The sequence below is a fragment of the Myotis myotis genome, unplaced genomic scaffold, assembly GCF_014108235.1.
Source record: "Myotis myotis isolate mMyoMyo1 unplaced genomic scaffold, mMyoMyo1.p scaffold_m19_p_9, whole genome shotgun sequence".
Lineage (NCBI taxonomy): Eukaryota > Metazoa > Chordata > Mammalia > Chiroptera > Vespertilionidae > Myotis > Myotis myotis.
In genome coordinates this window covers 40,792,466-40,816,347 of record NW_023416401.1, presented here as the reverse complement: position 1 = coordinate 40,816,347, position 23,882 = coordinate 40,792,466, and the positions used below count along the sequence as shown (strand labels likewise).

The 23,882-nt window shown below is 43.8% G+C and overlaps 2 protein-coding genes across 4 annotated transcripts in view; one reads left to right on the top strand and one right to left on the bottom strand.

Annotated features, from left to right (window-relative positions):
• Positions 1 to 23,882, top strand: part of ATP9B (ATPase phospholipid transporting 9B (putative)) — a 146,461-nt gene that overhangs the window by 97,914 nt on the left and 24,665 nt on the right. For all 3 annotated transcript variants that reach the window (XM_036321297.1, XM_036321298.1, XM_036321299.1), the window contains exons 13-15: positions 10,176 to 10,318; positions 17,268 to 17,380; positions 21,095 to 21,343. In XM_036321297.1, coding sequence (XP_036177190.1) covers positions 10,176 to 10,318; positions 17,268 to 17,380; positions 21,095 to 21,343 — 505 coding nt within the window. The remainder of the gene's footprint in view (positions 1 to 10,175; positions 10,319 to 17,267; positions 17,381 to 21,094; positions 21,344 to 23,882) is intronic.
• Positions 1,126 to 1,380, bottom strand: LOC118662660 (60S ribosomal protein L36-like). Its single transcript, XM_036321300.1, has one exon. It carries the CDS (start codon positions 1,378 to 1,380, stop codon positions 1,126 to 1,128), a length of 255 nt encoding a protein of 84 aa, XP_036177193.1.

The window sequence follows — 23,882 nt, the reverse complement described above, 5'->3', positions numbered from 1 at the left end:
GGATGGTCCCACTCTGACCTCTGGGCTTCCTGGCTCCTGGATCTCTAGGGAGGTGCTAATCTAGCCTTTGCCTGAAGCTATCCAGCAAAAGTCTCCCTGCAGGGCTTGGGTACGGCGGGTCCCACAGGATCAACAGGGCGGGGTTAGCAATTATGGCTGCTCTCAGTCTTGCCCTTAGAGCCTCTGCTTCTCAGTGTCCTAGTAATCGCTGCAAGCCCCACGGAGAGAAAGCTGCCCTAGGGTTCTGAGCGATGCCAGGCAGTCCCGATTCTCCCATATGATTCTGGGTCCCTAGAGACTCACCCAGAACTGGAGCTCAGAGCCTGAGACTCCCTCCCAATTGAAAACGACAACCACGCCCTCAGCCGCCAGCCCGCTCCGCATGCACTTCGCACCTTAGTATTTTACTTCAGCACTGCGCCTCCTCTGAGTCTCGGTATGCTTTTCTCTTTCCTCCTAGTTGTAGAACTTCCACTCAGCCAGCCTTCCTGTGGTTCTGGATGATGTCCGTTCCATCTTTTAGTTGTATGTTTGAAGTGGTTGTTCAAGGCAGCAAATTCCAGTGTTTACCTATGCCGCCATCTTGGTTTCTCCCCCATCCCAGTTCTTTACAGGACATTTAGTTCCAGTGGGTCAGGAACATGCAGTTCCTCTCTCGTTAGTTATCACCCCTTTGTCTGCAAGCGGTGAAGTGCATTAATGTCCTAGTTGAGAGCACTGTCTCATGGGGCAGAGCGCTTCCCTCTCACATGCGGCCCCCGGGCAATGGGCACCGTGGGGACTGTCCATGCGGCATCTCTGTCTGATGGTATCAGCGCCTCAGGAGGCAGGGTTCTCTTCTCTTTAACACAAGGAGCAAGATGCCCACATACTCATTCTGTCAACCAGCCTGCCGCCTAAAGGACTACCTACCACGTGCTCTACTCAGAGCTGCGCTCATTCACACACTGAGTGGATTATCAAAAATGTCAGATGACACAGGTACAAAACTTGCTTCAGAATGTAACTTCCCTGAAGTTTTTTTTGTTTTGTTTTGTTTTTCCTGAACAGGTTTTATTACACAGACAAGGGGTGGGGCTCAGTCCTTCTTGGCTGCTGCCTTCCTCATGGCTACAAGGACATTGCTCAGCTCCTCTCTCTCTTTCTCTTGGCGCGGATGGGTGTCCCCACCCTTTTCTTGATGAATTTCAGGGCCCTCTTGTCCTTAGAGACCTTGAGCAGCTCCATGGCTCCCCGTACATAGGGGGCAAAGCCAGACACCTCTCGGATCATGTCCTGCACAAACTTGGTGTGCTTAGTGAGGCGCCCACGGCGGCGGCTGTGCCTCAGCTTGCTCATGTTCTTGGTCACCTTGTGGCCCTTCTTAAGGCCCATGGCCATGGGGTAGCGCAGAGCTATGGCTGCTTCTCCTCAATAGCTGCCCTCCCTGAAGTTTTATTGCAAGAAAATTCTTAGGAGCTTATTATCAGCTTACAGGTACCCTTTCTGTGGCATTTTAAAATGTGTATTAATTTACCCAACATCTTTAGTTAGACCTCATTTTCCAGGTTGAATGCTTTCAGAAAAGAGTATTTTCAACCTTACGTAGACCTAGGGATAATATTTAGGTACTGATGGTCCAGGAAATATGTGGCCTGTACAGATTGCTAAAGACGCTGATATTAGAAGATTTGTTTTTTGAAAAGTGTGCCCAGGAGAAGAGATTGAGGATGTGCTCGACAGCCTTTGCCGAAGAGATTAGGCATGTGACTCGTCTCAGCAGAGGCCAGGACTGGATGGTATAATCCAGGAGAAATCTGTGGAGGACCTGTTGTCTGATAATGTGGACCCCGGGTACACACAGGAGACTCAGAAAGGTTTTGAGATTGTCCTAAGGGCAGAAACATTGCCAGCTTGGACTGAAAGGAACAGGGACAAGACAAGATGTGAGAAGCCTGTCAGACTTCCCAAAGCTGTAGGCTCAAAATGAGCTGCTAGAGTTACCTGGCTGCAAATGTGTGCTGACTGCAGGAAAAAGGAAGAACGACTGAGGCCAGTGCCTCATGGCTGTGGGCACTATGTAGTTATTTGTATGCTCTGCATGTTAGTTCTCCTTCAGTTGTGTTTCTCTGAAACTGTTCCTTGATCTATGACTTGAAGTTTTACTCGCCCAGTGGTGAAATTATAAAAAGAAGTCATCCATTTCACAGTCACATGTATGAATGTCTCTGTGGGTAGTCGTCACTCTGTATTGTTTACAGAATCCTCTAGTCCAGGTGTGAGCCTCCTCCTGCGTTAACTCCTAAACGCTGACCGGTCCTTGTCTCTGATCCCTTAAAGGTGTTTTTTAATGGTATGAAGTAGATTTTCACATTATTTTTTCCATACCAATTGTCTTAGTACCCTTCACAGAAAAGACTCTTTTTCCCTCTGTCATATATGTTATTCATTTATGCGCAGGTCTATGTGGGTCCCTACCCTCTTCCTTTGGCCTGCTTGTAGATTCTTATTCAAATAACAGACTGCCTTATTTACACACTGTGATAATAAGTTACTAATTGATAAGACAGCCCTTCCTTCTTGTGTTCTTTAAGAGTTTCTTTGCTCTCCCTGGCCATTTGCATTAATATTAAATCTGCCAAATCATGAATTGGCATATTTCTTAATATAAAATGTTGTTAGAACTATTCTTAGATGCTTGATATTTTTAAAATGCTATTATAGTACTATTTTTTTAAACTATTTTGTATGTATTGGTTGCTGGTTATAGATGAATAAAATTGATTTTTATAAAATGATTAAGTCCATCAATTTTTGTAAACTATCGATTAATTATTAATCTGAGTCTATTGGATTTTCTGTATAGATAATCACATCATCAGTAAATAATGACAGCTTTGTTTCTTTTGATTCCTTGCACCATTTATTTCTTTTCCTTGTCACTATAGCAGAGATTTCCAGTATAACATTAAGTAGAAATAATGATTATGGACATTCTTCCTTTGTTTCCATTGCAAAAGGTAGAACTTTTTACATTTCACCATTAAACATGCTATATGTTTTCATAGAAACCCTTTTATATGTTAAGGAAATCTTTTCTTATTTTGCTTAAAGTTGTTTTTAAATCATGAGTATAATTTTAAGACTATTTTCATCTTTAAATTTTTATTTGTTATTAATATGATAAACTTATTGATTTTCTAATAACATACCTACTTGTATTTGGGGAGAGAAAATGCAACTTGATCATGGTACGATACTCTGTCTTGTATTATTAGATTCTACCTACTTGTGCCTTTTGTGAAATTCTTGCATTGTTACACGAGTGAGGTTGACTTATCACTTTCCTTCTCATGACATTCCTTTGTGTTTAGTGTCAAGATTTTGCCAGTCTCCTAAAATACACTGATGAGTGTTCTCTTACTTTCTCTTCTCTAACATATTTTATTTAGAATTATAAGTATTTATTTGGATATTTACACATTGGGAGGCCATGTGAGCCTGAACTTTTTGATGTGGAGAGATGTTTGACAGAGTTAATTTCTTTAATAGTTTAAATACTAGAGGCCCGGTGCACAAAAATTTGTGCACTCAGGGGGCATCCCTCAGCCCAGCCTGCCCTCTCTAACAGTCTGGGAGCCCTCACAGGATGTCCTACTGATGTCCCTGTGGGGAGCGGGCCTAAGCCGCACTCTGGCCTCCCTCTGTGGAAGGCAACTGGCCAATCAGGTATATAGGTACTTTCTGAAGGCAGCACAGACTCCTTCCTTATTTCTTTCCTCTGTGGTTGGAGAATAGGGGACTAAAAGGTAGAGACAGAACTGTGGCCGGGCCTGGGGCTCTTGTAGGCAGCAGAAAGAAGGAGAGGGCTGGGGAAAGTCTAGACATGGTTTTCTTCAATTGTCCTCCCTTCCACCGGGCCCCTCGCTCTGTTCTTTCCTTGTCGTGGACGCTTTGGCCTCAGACTGACAGGAGCCCAGCGATGGTGGAGTTCAGCCCCCTCACTTCTCAGCTGAACATACAACCACCTCACATTCCAAGTGGAGCTGTTTTCAAGTGGCTAAAGTGCTGGCAATTCATGCCTCCTGGCCTTTCCCCTCTCGGGTTTCCTCCTTGGGTCAGTTGCAAACTTCACCGAGACACCGAAGCAACTCTGCTCTGGTAGTTCTGCACCAGCCCCTGCCCAGGCCCGGCCGGGCACTCTTCCTTGAGGTCTCTGGGTCCACAGTCTGAGCTCAGGGAGGTCACCCAGAGCCCGTTGCCCCAGACAGGTGGGGCAGGGGGGCTAGCTTGAAGAGCTGGAGGAAGATGGCAGAGTAAGAGTTGGTATGAACCAGCGCCTGCTTAGCCAGACTTCCTAAGCTCCCCACCGGGCCCAGGCTGGGCCCCTTCCCCACACCAGGAGGATCCCAGCTGAGGTCCCCTCCCTGCACCCGGCGCTCTCCTCCCTGTTCTATCACTGGGGGAAGGGAGCAGCTCACCTGCTCTGGACCCTGCCAACCTGGTAGGCTGAGGCATAGGCAGTGCAGCCAAGGGTACTGGTGGCTGCGAGCCATCTTCCCCTCCCTGAAGCGTGGGGGGGGGGGGGTTGCAGCAGCTCACAGCCACCCCTGGGCACCATGCATGGAGACACTGCTCTCCACTGAGCCACCGTCCACCCAGGACCTGTGGGGGTTGGGGTGGCATCGGGCTCCCACTGGCCCCACTGAAGCCAGACTCGGCTTGACTGGCCACCCCTGCTGCCCGAGGGCTGTGCATGCCCCACGGGCCTCATCGCCCTCATGAATCGCCGTGGTCCGGCCGTCCCATCCCAGAAAGTGGCCATCCGGATCGCCATGGCTCATTCCCCGGTACAGTGGGGCCTGCCCAGCAAGAATGTAGGCAGGAGCTGGGCCTCTGAGGGGAAGGAGGAGGGATGTGCAGGCCAGGGCAGAAGTGGGGAATTTGGCGGTCTAAACACAGCCCCCCCCCCATGTTGTGCCAGCCCCTCACACTGTATTCCCGAACCCCTGGGTGCCCCTGCCCAGCACTGTGCTCTCGGGGCTGGGGTGTGGGTGAGGGACCTGGAGCTGCAGCCTTAAGGCAGCCCTCACTGGCTTGGAATCACAGTGGTCAATCAGGGAGGGATGCGGGGTGCCAAATTCCGTATGTGTGTGTCTCTCTCTCTCTCTCTCTCTCTCTCTCAGGGCCCAGTGTTTCCGGCGGGTGGGTGGGGCTCAGGTGAAGACAAGTGATGCTGATCGCCTCGCCTGAGCCTCTGCCCGCCCCTGGGGAGAGGGCCCCTTGTCCCTGGCGGGCGGGCAGGGCTCAGGCGAAGCGATCAGCGATCACTTTGCCTGAGCCCCCGCCCACAGGTCGCACACAGGGGCCTGGGTGGCGGCTCGTGCTGTCCTGCCCTGCCTGCACTATGCAAATTAGCTGCCATCTTTGTTGGCAGTTAATTTGCATATCGCTCTGATCAGCCAATGGCAGGCATAGCGAAGGTATGGTCAATTACCATATTTGTCTATTATTAGTGTAGATATTTTTTATTTTTTAAAAAAATTAAATCTTTATTGTTCAGATTATTACAGTCGTTCCTCTTTTTCCCCCCCATAGCTCCCCTCCACCCAGTTCCCATCCCATCCTCTGCCCTTACCCCCCTCCCCACTGTCCTCACCCATAGGTGTACGATTTTTGTCCAGTCTCTTCCCGCACTCCCCAAGAATAGTCAGTCTACTCCCTTTCTATGCCCCCGATTCTATTATATTCACCAGTTTATTCTGTTCATCAGATTATTTATTCACTTGACTTTTAGATTCACTTGTTGATGTGTATTTGTTGTTCATAACTTGTATCTTTACCTTTTTCTTCTTCTTCCTCTTCTTAAAGGATACCTTTCAGCATTTCATATAATACTTGTTTGGTGTTGATGAACTCCTTTCGCTTTTTCTTATCTGTGAAGCTCTTTATCTGACCTTCAATTCTGAATGATAGCTTTGCTGGGTAAAGTAATCTTGGTTGTAGGTTCTTGGTATTCATCATTTTGAATATTTCTTGCCACTCCCTTCTGGCCTGCATAGTTTCTGTTGAGAAATCAGCTGACAGCCATATGGGTACTCCCTTGAGGGTAACTGATTTTCTTTCTCTTGCTGCTTTTAGGATTCTCTCTTTATGTTTTGCTCTTGGCATTTTAATTATGATGTGTCTTGGTGTGGTCCTCTTTGGATTCCTTTTGTTTGGGGTTCTCTGTGCTTCCTGGACTTGGAAGTCTATTTCTTTCACCAGGTAGGGGAAGTTTTCTGTCATTATTTCTTCAAATAGGTTTTCAATATTTTGCTCTCTCTCTTCTTCTGGCACCCCCATAATTCGGATGTTGGTATGCTTGAAGTTGTCCCAGAGGCTCCTTACACTATCTTCATATTTTTGGATTCTTTTTTCTTTTTGTTTTTCTGGTTGGGTGTTTTTTGCTTCTTCATATTTCAAATCTTTGACTTGATTCTTGCGATCCTCTAGTCTGCTATTGGAACTCTGTATAGTATAATATTCTTTATTTCAGTCAGTGTATGCTTAATTTCTAGTTGGTCCTTTTTCATAACCTCAACGGTCTCATTAGATTTCTTGAGTGTCTCACTAAATTTATCGGCAGTTTCTAGAAAATTCTTGAAAAACCTTATAAGTGTGGTTTTGAACTCTATATCCAGTAGTTTGCTTTCCTCCATTTCTGTCATTTGTGTCCTGTTTCTTTGTCTCTGCATTTTTTATGCTTCCCTGTGTTGATAGAGTGGCTTTCTGTGCTAGGTATCTTATAGGGCCCAGTTGCTCAGACTCCCCAATTACCTGAGGTGGACACTCTTGGTGCACCCCTTTGTGAGCTTTGTGCACAGTCTTGTTGTAGTTAAGCCTTGATTGTTGTAGGTATCACTGGGAGGAATTGACCTCCAGGCCAATTGGCTGTGAGAATCAGCTGTATCTACAGTGGGAGAACTTCTGTGCTGGAGACACCCCTCTGGGGCTAGACTTGCTTTGATGGGGCTTTGGTGCTCACTGAGTCTGCCACCTGAATGTGTCCCTTATGGATCTGAGGAGCTGTAATCTGGATGGTCCCACTCTGACCACTGGGTATACTGGCTCTTGGATATCTAAGGAGGTGCTAATTTAGCCTCTGCCTGAGGCTACCCAGCAGGAGCGATGGAGAGATCTGCAAATTCCTCTTCTTTGTTCGGGGTTTGGAAGTGCCCAGATGAGGCCAAATTGTGAAGCAGTGCAAGCTGCTGTTGGGCCTTGGGCCTTCTTTTGGAAGTTCTGGGTCTCTCTGACCCAGCTGCAGTTTGTTAGGTAATTTTCAGATTGCAAAGGGCCAGGCCTTTCATATGCAAAAGCCTCTGGGCACAGCTTGGGTGGGGTGGGGTCTCAGGATATCAACAGGGTGGAGCAAGCAGCTATGGCTGCTCCTCAGTCCTACCCTAAGAGGCCCCGAGTTTCAATGTCCCAGTAATCGCTGCAAGCTCCTCTGAGAGAAAGCTGCCCTCGATTTCCACCCACTGCCAGACAGTCCAGTTTCTCCCCGTATGAGTCTGGGTCCCCAGAGACTCTCCTGGAACTGGAGTTCAGAGCAGTCCAGAGCTTGAGACTCCCTCCCGATTGTAAAAGACAACCATGTCCTTAGCTGCCAGCCCTCTCCAGGTGCGCTGCTCCTCAGTTGCCAGCCCTTTCAGCATGCGCCTCCGTACCTCTGCACTTTACTTCCGCACCTCCTCTGAGTCTCAGTGCTTTTCTCTTTCTTTCTAGTTGTAGAATTTCCACTCAGCCAGCCTTCCTGTGATTCTGGATGATGTCCATTTGGTCTTTTAGTTGTATTTTTGAAGTGGTTGTGCGAGGCAGCAATTTCTGGTGTTTACCTATGCCTCCATCTTGGTTTCTCTGTAGATATTGTTTAAATGGTTGACTTTAAAGAGTTACAAAACTTAATTTCAAGTTTTTTTATTTCTTTTCATGCCAGTTTTGCAAAGATGGCTTTCAAGAAACATGTCAACTGCACCTAAGTATTCTAATTTATTCACAAAAGCTTGCTCATAATATTTTCCTATAATCTCCCATAGAGAGGGATTTTTTTCTTTCCTGATACTTAGTTACCTTTCCTTTTTTCTTTCAGTCTTCCAATAGGTTTGTCAGCTTCAGTAGTTGTAGAAAAACCTCCTCTATGCTATATGATATTTTTCTTTTTTATTAATAGTACCATACTTTATTTCTTTCCTCCTACCTTCTTTGGTTTTTATTATCCTTCTTGTGATAGATGCTTAATTCACTAGTTTTCAGCGCTTTTTCTTTTTTGAATACATGCAGTAGAAGCTATGAATTTCCTTCTATAGTAGTACTGCTTTGGCTGCATCCCACAAGTTTTCATATTTTGACAATGTTTTTTAATTTGCATCGTGATTTCTTCTTTGATTCATGGTTATTACAAAGTTATTTCTTCATTTACAAGTATATTTGAATTTTCTAACTGTCTTTATTTTAGCTTAGTTGTCACAGAACATACCTTCATTGTAAGGTTGCACCAAAAGTCACTGGTTCAGTTCCCCGTCAGGGCACATGCCTGGGTTGCGGGCTCAATCTCCACTAAGGGGTGTGCAGGAGGCAGCCAATCAATGTTTTTCTCTCATTGATGTTTCTGTCTCTCTCCTCTCCTTCTAAAACAAAAAGTTCAGAAAGAGCTTCCATCAGACATGGAAAAACTTCTGATGCCTGTATTTTTTTTTTTTTAATTCTCACCCAAGGATATTTTTTCCATTGATTTTTTTAGAGAGAGTGGAAGGGAGAGGGAGAGACAGAGAGTAACACCGATGTGAAAGAAACACATCAATTGGTTGCCAGGGCCGGGAGCTTGCAACCAAGGTACATGCACTTGACCAGAATTGACAGTCCACAGTCTGACAATTTGTCCACTGAGCCAAACCAGCTAGGGCCGGATGACCTGTATTGAAGACCAAACACAAGCACATATCCCACTTAGTATCATGATGACCACGGCCAAAGCAAAACAATATTGAAAGAAAAGGCTGGACCTGACTTCTGTGTTGAATTTACTGCTAGTTGTGGGTGGCTTAAACTATTCAAGAATTGTTATTTATTCTGTAATGTGAGAGTGAGTTGTGACCCTGTAAGTGCTCATGTGAAGTCAGCTGAAGAATTTTTGTAAACTCTAGATAAGGTGATTGTGGAGGAAAATTACTTGCCAGAGCAAATATTCAAAATGGCTGAAACTTCACTATTGTGGAAATAAATGCCTGAAAGGACTTTCATCCCTAAGGGGACCAAGTCAGTGTGGGTTTCAAGGCTTTTAAGGATGAGATAACCATCTTGCTTGGTGGCAGTGTTGCAGGTTACAAATTGAAACCCTTTATAATGGGGATAGTGAGAACCGCAGGGCCTCCAAGCTCGTCAATAAGCACGCTGCCAGTGTCCTGCAGAAACAATGAGAAGTCACGGGAGATCCAGCTCCTCCTCCACGATGCCCTCCTGAGTTGCTGTGCCAGTGGAGTAGAGAAGCACTGTTTGAAGAAGAACATAGCTTTCAAGATTTTGCTTATTGTTAATAATGCTCATGGCATCCTCTTTTTATTGGTGATGTTCTTCCCAATATCAAAGTGCTGTTTCTCCAAACATTACCTCTTTGATCAAATGGATCAGGGGGTTGTAACAGCTTTTAAAGCCTACTCCCTAAAGATGACTTTTGCCCAGGTTTTTGCTGCAACTGAGGAAGACACTGAGAAGTCATTGATGCAATTCTAGAAGGACCTCAACATCTGTGACTCCATCAGAAACCTTGCTTAGGATTGGGATAATGCCACCAAGGAGTATAGGTTCTTGTTATAAAACAAGACCCATTTCAGATATTCCCAGTGGGACACAGCCTGGCACCCTGCCTGCCCAAGGCACTTAAAACAGCCCATCTTTTTCTTTCCCATCCGATGTCACAGATCACGCTGGAAGACAGCATGAGTAACTACTTCACTGTCACCTACAGGCATGTCCTGGGGTGTAGAAAGGTTTGCTGACTTAAAAGACAGTAAGTTCACTTATTTCAAAGTCTAAAATTCAGTGTTACTTATTTCGTGTAAAGTTAAAGATAATGTGTATAAATAAATAAATTTAGATGGAAATCATGAGCATGTTAGTATTCACACTAACCATGTGATGATTTTATTTGGCAGTTTGCGTGTGAACTTGGACATGGGTAAAGCAGCATATGGGTGGATGATGATGAGGGATGAGAATATTCCCGGCACAGTCGTCCGGACCAGCACCATCCCAGAGGAGCTGGGCCGCCTCGTGTACCTGCTGACGGATAAGACAGGTACCACTTGTGTGTGTGTGTGTGCGTGTGTGTGTGTGTGTGTGTGTGTGTTGCCTGGTGTGTATATGTCCACGTGGGTTTATGGTGTCTGTGCATTGAGTCACATTTAGAGTTTCTCAGACTCTGCTCTTGAAAACTGACACGCAACTAATTTTCATCTTCTCATATACACAGTATCATCAGAATTAGCAAAATAGCCGAAACCGGTTTGGCTCCGTGAATAGAGCGTTGGCCTGCGGACTGAAGGGTCCCAGGTTCGATTCCGGTCAAGGGCATGTACCTGGGTTGCGGGCACATCCCCAGTGGGGGATGTGCAGGAGGCGGCTGATCGATGTTTCTCTCTCATCGATGTTTCTAACTCTCTATCTCTCTCCCTTCCTCTCTGTAAAAAATCAATAAAATATATTTTAAAAAAAAAAGAATTAGCAAAATATTACATTCTCAGAGATTGAAATGACATTTCTATATTTTTAATTTTTTATAGCCTTACAGATTTTTTGGTCTTATTTTTAACTGCTTTTATTACACCTCTCTAGTGGCTTTTTAAGAGCAAAAATTGCTTGTTTTTTATAGAATGACACATGAGCTATAGAAGAAAATAACAATTTGGTGTTTTAACAATGACCTTCTCCTTAAGAGCCTTACCACAATTTATCTCACCTTGGGGTTTCATGCCCAAAATTATATTTGTCTTTATTTTGTTTTGTTTCTTTTATTCATCAAAGAATTCTTGTCAATCCATAACATACTAGAAAAAAAAAAAAACAATTTGAATGCAGCACTATAATAAAAACCAGATCTAAAGGTTCAGTTCCTCCTTGATTTATTGGTTTATGATTTCCAAATAATTATTAGTGAACTATAAATAAAATAATATTTGTATAAATGGTAAAGAAAATGTCTCGAATAAAAGTCAGCGTTTTAAATAAAATATTAGAAAAGTTCTCACTATAATCAGGAAGAAGAAAGAGAAATCTGCTAACAACACTGCTGTTTAATTATTATTATTCTAGCCATTGCAGCAAGACAAGAAGTAGAAATAAGGTAAACAACCAAAAGAAAAAACAAATGTTTGCAGATGTAATGATCAACCAAGAAAAGCACTGGTGGATACAAGCGATCAGTAGAGTGAGTGGCAGGTTCCAGATAAAAGCAGCACAGTAGCCCTTTGCGGGTAGAATAGACTAGAGAATAGCACCCTTCCCGCTAGCCTAAGTCCACGCAGAGCATGCACGCTGGGACCCAATAGCCTAAGTCCAAATGGAGCACACATGCTGGGATGTGAAGATGGCAGAGGGCACATGTGCAGAACGTCCAGCCATCACAGAGAAATGGAAAAGAAGACAAACACATCCCAAATGTGAAGTCCCCATTGCAGAGACAGTGGCCTCACAACCATGCCATACATTTGATCACTGCAGTGCTGTCAGATCCCGTGTTGGACTGTTCGGGTTTCCTTTGGGCCTGTCTTTGACGGATGTTTGAGTACTGGCCAAGCAGGCGATGCTCAGGAATCAAGAGTAACTCAGAAATAACAGTATGAGGGGCTCGGGTTCAAGCAGGTCAGTGGAGGGAGAGCCTTCAGAGTTTCCCTTACTAGCTGTGTTGAGCTGATGGGAAGAAGTTTAAAGAACAAGCCTGTAACAATATAGAAAGCAAGCAAAATGGCGTCAAAGGATCCAGAAATGGAGTTGTTGCTGGAAATTGTTTGAGAGAGCAGCCAGAGAAAAGCACATCTGAACTTGGAGTGACTCTGAAGCATAAGAAGGGAAATACTGAATGTAGAGCCAACAGGTGCACAGGGCAAGCATTCACAGAAGAAACTACCCTGCTTACCAACCAGTCAGCCTGGAGTTAATTGACAAATGTAACCGGAAACCAAAAATCACCTACAGAAATCAGAGTGCCAACATGAACAAGTGAGCTGTTCCCAAAGAAAAATTCAGTGGCTTTTACAAAGAAATCTAAAAGAACCATCAGGGAAATGTTTAGAATTATGAGAGAGCTTACACATATAAACCACTGTCAAAGTTAAACTACATTTCTGTGTATCCACAACAATTGGGACAGTTAATGTAAACATGCCGATTAGTAGAATGGCAAGTAAATGAACAAAGCAATCCTATATAATAAAAGCCTAACATGCAAATCGACTGAACAGCGGAATGACTGGTGGAATGACCAGTTGCAATGATGTATACTGACCACCAGGGGCAGACGCTCAATGCAGGAGCTGCCCACAGGCCCCAGGCCAGCCAAGGCGGGTGCCAGTGGGGTCCCCTCAATTGCCCCGCTGGTCACCCCGTAGAGGGAGGTGACCCACAGCAGGGGGGCGGGGCTGGTGAGTGGGCGATGCCAGGCCGCCCAAGGCAGGTGCCAGCAGGGGCCCCCCCATCACACTGCTGGTCGCCCAACAGATGGACCCTGATCCCCGGCCAGGCCCAGGGACCCTACCCGTGCATGAATTTCATGCACTGGACCTCTAGTTAAAAATAAGTTGAAATAAGAACATGTAGGACTGGGTCTCCTCCTTCCCAAGGGTGTGTTACCTCAAGTCAGGGTCCCAGGCATGTGGCGGGGGGAGTGTTGGCTGTGGCCATTCATCAGGGCCACACTGACCAAATCATAGGTGTGCAAATAGAGCACTGATTGTCTAATTATCCTGTCACTGCAAGCAGGTGAATAGGATTCAGCCCCATCTGCATTTGGACCCTGAAAAACATGGTGTCCACATAGTGGAATGGGGTCCATGGACAGACCTGGTCCATTAATGACATGTGCACTAGGGCAGATCCCCTAACCCTCTAAACAAGCCTTATTGTGAGCAAGGCTCTGAGGTGGGGTTGGCACAGCAGGAGGGCACTGAACAGTTAGGCACACATAGATTCTGTGCATTAGCAAGTCACAGCCAGATTCCAGAAACTCCTCTGTGCCCCTGAAACGGGTGCATTCTGGTGTTTACTTGTGTGCATGTGCTTTCCAGGAACTTAAGTAATATGTTCTATTTCTATTCCTCACTTTGGTCATGTAAAAAATTCAGGTCTTAGGGTCACCGTGATGACCTCCATCACCCTGCAGCAGCAGGCCTGACAGGAGGTAGTTGTCCAGTGGAACTCTTGGTGTCAGGGAGGGCGGGAAGCAGTTTGCAGGCATCTTCCAAGGAGCCTGCACTCTGGCTGGAATGAAGAGCCTCTGTCTGAGGAGCCCCACGTTGCTACATAACTGCGAGGTGGGGCTTCACAGTACTGCAAATTGGGTTTGTGCTTCATCAAGAAGCTTTTTGACAAGAGGTCTCCCTAAGTGCCACTGTCCTTGGCCAGAGCAGAGTGGAAGAGGCAGGGAGATGCAGCACCCCAATAATCGAATTACAGTTTCTTGTGGACAAGAAAGCAGAGTGGTATAATTAGGTTTGATTGGAGTGCATGTTTCCGGTAAGATCTGAAATTAATGATGTTGCTATAGTGACACATCTGTGGCCACCAGTGCGTGAGACATAAAGTAATTCATTCGGCAGGAGTTGGCATCTGTGAGCTGCCAGGATGTGGAGCATATTGACACTGACCAGAGATACAGCCGCTCCGTGATGAACAGTGCTACAGCTGGACTGCACCTTGTCAGTCTGCCGGACCTTCCTCTCCAGTGCCTTTGGTGGTGCCACTGGTTAAGACAAGGCTGCAGGGGACTCGAAGGTTTTAAAACAGTGCTGATTCAGCCTGTTAAAGCCACACTCTAATTTGTTTGTTAGGGAGTTTTTATCTTCATGTAGAACAAAGCCATTATTGAAAACACTCACTAAAATCACAGGTTTCTTAGGACTCACAAATTAACTTAAACCCATTACCCAAAATGCCATGTTGCTTGGACTTGAATCACTCACACGTTTCCTAGGACAGCCATCTGTGCTGGGCCATGTTGCTGCCACAGCATGCAGGGTGCCTGTGAGCCACACTCTCATGAGGGGTGAGCAGTGTTCTGTCTGGAGATGGTGACAGGGTCTTCAGTTGAGGCATTCATAAGCAGTCCTGCTGGCACAGTCACTGCGGTGTGGATTTGGGTGTGAGTGCCATTGTTCACATCTTGGGGTGTTTGGACACTCCACAGTTGAACAGATCCTACAGTGCTGGGAATGTCATCTTGAGAAAGCCCATGTACAGCAAGCACTGTATGTGACTCCACATTAAATGGTGTGCGATAGTTTAAAGAATTGATGCATACTCTACAGTTTGGTAAATTAGAAGTTTTCTAAGAAGCTTTGTGTTTTAATATAGCCATCAACCCCATTGCTGAACTAGAACCTTCACAGGAAGTGATGTGCAGGCTGGAAGCTGCCAGTCCTGTGAGCTGTGGGCAGGTTGTCTCTGATTCCTATGGCAACCACCTCTCCCTCCTCTGCTGCAGCAGGTTCTAGTTTTAGTCTGAGGCCAAATCACCACCAGGGAATATTTGATCAGAAAGCTCTGCATCTGCTTCTCTGACAGTGTTCCTCTGCTAGTTGTGTCACATCTATCACCATCCCAAGACGATGTCTGCAGTACTTATTCCTTAGAAGTTAATTTCCTCTTTGCCTGTTTTTTTCATTGTAGTCCAAAAATCTGCTTTATTAAAGAGCTACAGCCTTTAAAAAAAAAAATAGGAATCACAAACAAACCTTTTGTTAAAAGACACTTCCTGTCCATGGAGCCAGTATCCTGACTAGAGGTCATTGGATGCTCTGACCTAGTGGCTCTCAGCCTCTGCCTGACTGTTAGTCCCGCCCCTTTGCCAAGTTTCAGATTCGGGACATACTAACTTCTGCTATATTAAGACAATAAAAATTGTAGGAACTGTCAGGAAGATAAGATCTGGAAAATAAGTTTCATTACTGATTCTTTTAGTAACTGGTGTTGTCTCCCCACATTGGCTGCTATACCTGAGGGCACAGAAGTACAACCCCAGCCCGGACCGTCCTGCTCAGAGTCCTGCAGTCAGCTGTGGGAGCAAAACTTCCTTGAAATTTTAAAAAACATTTTCAGGATTCACTTTAAAATGTGAGAAATTATACATGCCACTCACCTAAAGGCATGTCTGAATAAATATTTCAGTATCTTTAACCCAACAAGATGTAAACTTAATTATTCAAATGCCAAAGTAACAGACACAAATATTTCATTGTTCATTTGATGAAAAATGCTGACTATATCAGTTTTAAATGGCTTAAAACTTGATTTAGTAGCAAGTTAGAATTTTAGAAAGTGCAGCAGTTGTTGCACAATGTTTGAATCAAATAACAGACCTTCAGGATGTATCACTCTCTCAATATTTGGCATAACTACTGGACAACCTTCATTACAATCTAAGTTTAGAATGTTTTCATCACTCTACAAAGCCTACTTGTATATACACCAGCCTCCATCCATTCTTCCTTGTCCCCATCCTGTCCTAGGCAACTCCTAATCTTACTGCCTCAGTGAATTTGCCTATTGGATTTTTCAAATGACTGGCTTCTTTCACTCAGCATAACTGACATATTGTAGCATGTGTCAATGCTTCATTCCTTTTTATTGCTGAGTACTATTCCATTGTATGGACATGCCACATTTTATTTGCCATTTATTAGTTGATAGACATTAGCATTGTTCTGGGTTTTGCCTATTGAATAATGCTGCTATGAATATTCAAGGTTCTCGCCACAGCTGTCAGGCAAAACCATATGTAACATGACCTTTATATAGAAAATCCTAATCTAAAAATTGTATTAGAACCAATAAACAAGTTTAGTAAGGTTTCAAGATATGAGATCGATATAGCAAAATGAATTGTATTTCTATACACTAGCAATAAACTGTCCAAAAATAGAATTGAGTAAACAATTCCATTTACAATAGTATCAAAAATAAAGTCAGTGTACCAGTGCATAGGATCTCATAATGTTAAGATGCAGCATTATTCCCCAAATTGATCTACAGCTTTGAAATAAGCGCAGAGAAGCCTAAGGGAGACAGTACCAGAGCCATCCAAACAGGACTGATGTGTACCTCACAGGTCAGACTCTGAAACCAGGTGGGCCGAAGTTAAGTGCACATATTAATGTATTTTTATATTAACTGATTCATAAAGTGTTGAGGGTCTCCTTCCAGAGCTCTAAGATATATAGCACTGTGAATTTATTCCCACTTAATAAAAATTCAACAGCTGTCTGAAGTGTGGTGGTATCTCTACCCACCTCTCTCATGACGTTGCTTCACTGCATCTGCTTGTGTATCTTTTTGGTAGGAAGCCGAAACCACGAGCTCTCAGAAAGTTGACCTGCTTGTGCGCCCCTCTTAGCCTGCCTTCCTCACTGCCTCACACTCACATTAGTGTCTGGTCCCAACCGACTGGCAGTCCCAAGGATTGACCACTGATTGCTTGGACACTGTCCTCGCCTGCCAAGGAGTCAGTGAGCGTACCAGCAGCTCACAGCTACAGAGTAAATGCCTTCCCTCCCACTCCTTTCCTTTCTCTTCCTCCAGGGCTTAGATGCACCTGCTTCTGTTCAATTAAAAATACTTAATTTTTCAAAATAAGGTTGTTGTTTTTAACTGATAGACACACTAATTTGGGGCTAGTTGTCTTGCTCGGGCAGGGCTCTGTCATCTGATTACATAGCTGTGACTCAGTGTTGCAGTTTTGTGCCTGTCGTTTTCAGAACAGGCAAAAATGGCGTTTGTGTCAACAGGCAGAGGGGAGATTTTCTTCACAGAACTAGGCCCCTTCACATCACTAAAGTTACTAAAAGTTATTCTTGACATGCTGGGAAGAACACTTCTTGTCCTCATTAGTAAGATGCAAAAGAGCAGCAAAAGGCATTTCAGGAGACTCTGTCATGGAGCAGAGGTTGTGGCAGCAGAGGTGTGTCAGCGGGAGGGAACACCATGATCTCGATGAGCCACCTGTATGCTCTCATTTTCTGTTGCTCCTTGTATCATAGGAACCCTCACTCAGAATGAAATGGTATTTAAGCGGCTGCATCTGGGCACTGTGTCCTACGGGACAGACACAATGGATGAGATCCAGAGCCACGTCAGGAGCTCCTACACACAGGTACGACTTCCGGTGAGCCTCAGGTGCTGGTCTGCGCACTAGCATACTCCTTCCGTTATCTTAAAGCATTGCATTAGTTCCATCATCAGCTCTAACTTATAAATCAAGCAACAGATTTGGACTAATTTTAAATAGGCATTTCTATACTGTAGAAGCAAGGCATAATAGCCTTAAATCACTTACTCATGTTAAATTTTCTTAGGGAACTACTTATAAAATTATTCTGTGAAGATGGTATTTCAAAAATACTAAGTAGAATGCTTCATCAGATGTTTCATAATAATTCCTCTGGTTTTCTTCATAATTAATAAGACTTTTTCATATATCCTTTTGTTTTTTCACCTTTTCAGTAAACAGAAGTGAAAGTACAGTGTTAGAAGCCTGTGTACCTGTTATTCATGTCAGCAGGTGCAGTAAACTGCAGGGCTGTTCACTCTCCTTCACCCAATGCTTTTCAAGTGAAACTCACATATCCCATGATTTCACCTATAATATTTAGTCTGTCTCTAATAGATAAGGGCTCTTTTTTTATGATATAGATTAAATCTCGATTTTTCACTGGGCCCCAGAAGAGTTGTGTAAGGTGGCAAGCACAGGGACTATTTGCTTTCACAGGAGGGTGCAGCCTGGCGGTTAGGGCGTTTGCCTGTCCCATAGGCAGTGGAGTCCTGACATTCCAGGCTCCTGACGTTGGACACGGCCAAGCGAGTGCATGAGTGCAGATCATACTGAGATCTGTGGAGTTGGAGACAGACCATTTCCCAGTGTTCATTTTTTAGGCTCTGCAGTCTCCATAGCTCTGTTCCCAAGTTGTGTGTTTCCTTCCTTTGGATTTCCTTCTACCTGTCCTATAACCTGAAATCACTGATTCAGAGTACTGAAACCTAGCAGCCGAGGGAATCGAAGATGCTCCCATGCGAGGCTGCTGTCTGTGTCAGCAGTCATCACTTCCTTGGCTTTTCCTCTGCCTCTTTGTAGATTTGTTGTAGAATCTAGTCACCCACATAATAGTGAGCCAAGGTGTGTCAGGGCCAGAAGTACTTATCGTTCACCAGGGCAGCGAAGGCTCCGTGCACCGAGGCCCTGCCCCTTGGGGCTCCCACGGGGCCACACCAGGTGACTTGGCAAACTCTCATGTTTGCATCATTCCTTTCCAGTCTGCGTAGACTGGATTGAATGTACTTGCACTTTTCCCACTCAGACGAAGCTCAGGTGTTGTTGGCACTGTTGTCAGATCCATGAAAACTCTGTCTTCTGCAGTATTCTCCAGTCAGCATATACTTTACTTTTGAGATGCTGTCAAATGAAAATAATCTTGTATGTGTACACATTTATCATGTACGTACACTTTATCATGTGTGTGCATGTTTATCATAGGTGTACATGTGTGCATATTTATCATGTGTATACATATTATATGATATGTACATATTTATCACGTGTGTACATATTTGTTATATGTAATATTTATATACTCATACAAGCACACACACATGCACAAATACTCAAAGCAAAGCACTTTATTAATTCAGATATCACTCATTTCAGTAGGAGTACTTTGTAATCCAAAATATAGGTGTCCCCCCAAAATGTATACACACTTTGAACGATTATAAAGTCAGTTTTTATTAACATACAGATAATTTTCAAAATTTAAAATAATCTACAGAAAGGAGTAATTTTTTTTGTCAATGCCTGTTTTCAAACTGATGACCATTCTGGTCCAGACACTGCTGGTAACACGAAGCAATGGAATCACAAACATCAAGAATCATTTTGTTCGGTATTTGTATACCCTCAATTCATCAACTGTTGCCAGTTTTGTACTGTAAACTTTATCTTTTATGTGTCCCCATTATAAAGTCTAGTGGGATAAATTTTCTTTGTTCAAAGCTTAGTCTGACTTCACTCATTATTTCAAATTAGTTAAACCTGAAAAGGAGTGAAGATTGAATTATATTAGCTGTTAAAGTGTATAAAAATGTATATACACTTTGAATAATTATAAAGGTAATGTTTATATTTCAACTGTGTTTCAAACTTGCAGTAGCATTTTAGGATGAATTTCCTTTCAAAGCTTAGTCTGGCTGAAGAGAAAGCAATATCAATTGAACTATCAGCTGTTAAAGTGTGTATACATGTTTTTGGGACACCCTGTATTTATTAATAGAAGTCTTTTCTCCTCTCCTAGTAAACTGTGTTGGGATTGAAATGGTACCAGGTGACATCTGTTCTTTTCAAAATTAATTTATATTATCCATGAACTAGAGGCCCGATGCACGAAATTCGTGCAAGGGCTCGGCCCTCACATCTGTGGCTTCATCGGTAAGGTCATCTGGAAGGTCGTTTGGCTGTCTGGTCTAATTAGCATATGACACTTTTATTATTATAGATATGATTATAATAGCTCCAAATAAGTGATTTTACTAGATAAAAATAAAAGAAGGAAAGATGAGTCATTATATAAAAATAGCAAATATTTAACATTTTCCCCATTTAAGAGGACTTTAAATTTTATTTATTTATTTTTTTTACTAAAAGCTATCTGTTGATGACCTGGTTAGACAGTACTTTTTATGTGAAATTGACTTTAGTCCTTATGTTCTTTATTATTAAGATGACAGTAGCCTACTCGGTCCACTGTAATGTACACAAATCTTTTATAACCTGGTTATATTTCCCCACTGGAAGCACTAGTGATAGAGGGCATATCTTTAATGGGATTTGTGCGAAATTAAATTATACAGCCATCAGTGAGCATAGCCTAATGCAGAAGGTGGGCGTCAGCGAGTTTCTGCTGTAACGGCAGCATGTGAGCAGAACGCAGATGTGGGGTCTGAAGCTCGCTGACATGGGTGCCAGCTGAGCAGAGAAGTTAAACCCTTCATTAGACAGCACTGTAATTTGATGGGCAGAGTAGTCACGGTTCAGTGGCTCTGCACGCCCCGTCCAAAAGCGGCAGGCTTGGTGCTAAGGAGGATCGTCACAAGTGACTCTGAAGTTACTGAAGAAATGTTTGACAGTCCTGTGGGGTCAGGGGGCGTGTCCCTCCCCCGAGTAGGAGGTGAATAATAAAAGTCATCCGCTTGGCTGATGAACTGAGACCCTTGAATGCAGCTGAATGTCATGAGAGCCAAGCAAACGGCAGTGCTAACTGGGTCGTTGCTTCAGGAGAACAGGGTTTTGAGATATGACGTGGGGGTCACTCTTCCTCAGAATGCAGCCATTATCGGTTATTATGAACTCCAAAACTGGACACTAACTTTAGAAACTGTTGCAAGCTGGATTGATTTATGGTATTCAGCAAAGGTTTATACCATTTTAAGTAGAACATTTGTAAACAAAAATGAAAGAGGATGTATTATATACCATTCTATTTTGCTCTCAGACTTACTCTGCTTTTAGAAATAGTAAATAAGCAGGGATTATGAAGGACTCAGCAAGTTAATGCCACAGTTAGATTGAATCTAGTAAAACTGTCAGATGGTAAGCATTATAGCAAATATTTTAGGGTACTTGACAACTGGGAAATACTACAGCACTTGCCGCAGTCAGATAAAAACCTTATCCTACCAGCACATATGATGTAGATCATGAACAGAAAATCAAATCAAGCTTTTTTTCTTACCCTAATTAGTTTATAAGGTAATACATGATCATAATCCCAATGTCAGCTATGCTTTGTCTTCAACTTTGTAACTTCCATATTCACAGCCACACTCTCAAGCTAGTGGAAACAATACCAGTTCAACTCCACCAAGAAAAGCCCAGTCTTCAGGTCCCAAAGTTAGAAAGAGTGTGAGCAGCCGAGTTCACGAAGCAGTGACGGCCATTGCGCTGTGCCACAACGTGACACCGGTATACGAGTCTCGAGCGGGCGTGACCGGGGAGACTGAGTACGCAGAGGTGGACCAAGACTTCAGCGATGAGAACCGCACCTACCAGGCCTCCAGCCCCGATGAGGTCAGTCGACCTTTTACAGAATCTTGTTTCACCGTGTTATTCCTCAGAGTACAAAGCGGTGTTGGTCGGTGTGTTTCATTGGGACTCAAAGGCATGAGCATGAGTTCTTTTAGGAGTGAACAGGGGAGCTTTAGGATAGTGTTAATGCGACAGGCTGGGAAACCTGGGTGAGTGAGGACTTTCTGCGTGTGCACTTGATCCTACTATGTCTACACACCTCAGAGTACTAAGAGCTAGTCACAGGGCAGCAGGAGGGAAGTCAGTTGTCTGAGTGGATGAACTGACTGGAGTCTTGACAGGCTGCGTTACTAAGTTTCTTTTCATCTCCAAATGCATCATCAGTTCGCATATTAAATTTTCGGTTATGTTTGCCAGAATTTAAAATTTTTTTAAATCTACACAAAACAGAAATGATAAAACATTAAATATGGTAATTAGTAACTTCTAACTTTATATTGTTCTTGGATTTTTAGTTGGATAAAAATCTATTATTGCCCTAGCCCAGTGGTCGGCAAACTGCGGCTCGCAAGCCACATGTGGCTCTTTGGCCCCTTGAGTGTGGCTCTTACACAAAATACCACATGCGGGCGCGCATGTACAGTGCGATTGAAACTTCGTGGCCCATGCGCAGAAGTCGGTATTTTATGGAAGAGCCACATTCAAGGGGCCAAAGAGCCGCATGTGGCTCGCGAGCCGCAGTTTGCCGACCACTGCCCTAGCCAGTTTGGCTCAGTGGATTCAGGAGACAACAGTGTTTTATGTCCCGCGTCAGCCTGCAGACCAAAGGGTCTCAGGTTCAGTTCCGGTCAAGGGCATGTACCTTGGTTGCAGGCTCCTCCCCGGCCCGGGCCCTGGTCAGGACTCATGCAGGAAGCAATCAATCAATGTGTTTCTCTCACATCAATGTTTCTCTCTGTCTTTCCCTCTCTCTTCCACTCTCCCTAAAAATCAATGGAAAACTATCCTCAGGTGAGGATTAACAACAAAATCTATTATTAAACTAATTTGCCCAGTTCCCATACAGTCTTAGTATATTTTATATATAATTTTCTTATATACTCTTTCCACTCCAGGTTCTTCAGAACTCTGTAAAGTAATCAAGCCAGCCATGGAAAATATCGAAAAACATTTTATTACACATCTACCTTATTACCTGCCAAAAATAAGCACAAATTTTGTTGAAAATACATAGGATTTTTCATCTTTAGGTTTCTATAACACTTTGAATCTTAAATTAGGAATTCACAATAGAGAGGGATTTCCTTGATTCAAAGATTACTAGAACTAAGTAGAAACTGCTAATCTTATATTTAAATGTGTACTTGCTTAAAATTTCTTCCAACTTTGGGAATTGGACAATGATTAAAAAGTAGCAGAATATTATATAGCCATTAGGAAATCCTTAACACGAATTTTAGTCTGAAAATGAAAAGGTTAGATATCATAATTTTAAAGGGCTGTATGGATGCAGTGTTTGTGGATCCCTGAAGCCTGAGGACAGTTGTTTAAGGTCTCAATACTGAGCTGAGTAAACTTGGCTGCACTAGGCTGACGGAGGATGGCGCTGGGTCCAGTCACTGGCTGCTTCAGAAACATTTTTATTGGATCAAGTGCTGAGGATCGTGCACCCCAGAGCTCGACTCAGGAACAGGGCCCCATTCAGGAACAGGCCTAAGTGGACATGGCCAGCAGGCAGATGGGCGCCAGCTCAGGTGATCAGGGACAGCATGACACAAACCTTGACAACATCTACCCTCTTTTGGCCCAGAAAGGTGATTGGGCGTGTTTCTTGTGGCTGTGGACCCTGTACACCTGCTATTTTGTAGTAACACACTTCCCCCGGGGCTACACCCTTTATCACAGGTAGTTTCTACATTCAGATATCATTTCAGGGGTAGATAAATCTTTACTGGGTGGTTAGTGAAGAATCAGCTAAAATTTAGGACAAACCTAAAAACACAAGAACGTTATGTCATTAACAGCATTACTTTTGAATTGAGCGAAGTAAGCTCTAACGTATGCGTCGTGCTCCAGTTTAATCCATGTTATTGCTGTGCCTGTCAAAGCAGAGGACTGATTGTGCACTTGCGTCAGCATGTCTGTGGGGAGCAGGTCCTTGTCAGTGACGTCAGCCCTCCTGTGACCCTCAGGAGCAGAAGAGAATGCCGACTCCATGGCCAGCCATGAGTATTGATTGGCAGTCTTTCCAGGCAATCAGATTGCAGTTTATGTTCATAATTCTGTTATTATAACAATGATGGTACTAGCACAGATTTTGATGGATAAGTGTGTGGTAAAAACTATCCTGGAGGATTGCTGGCAGCTATGCCTGTGCAATTGCCAAGATGATAAAGGACATTCTCCCAGGCTGTTAAAGAATGACAGCACAACTCATACAACCTAACAAAAGGAAGATAAACAACCCAATTAAAAAATGGGCAAAGGACCTCAATAGACACTTTTCCAAAGTGGACACACAGAAGGCCAAAAGGCATGAAATAGTATTCAATGTCACTGATCATCCAAGAGATGCAAATCA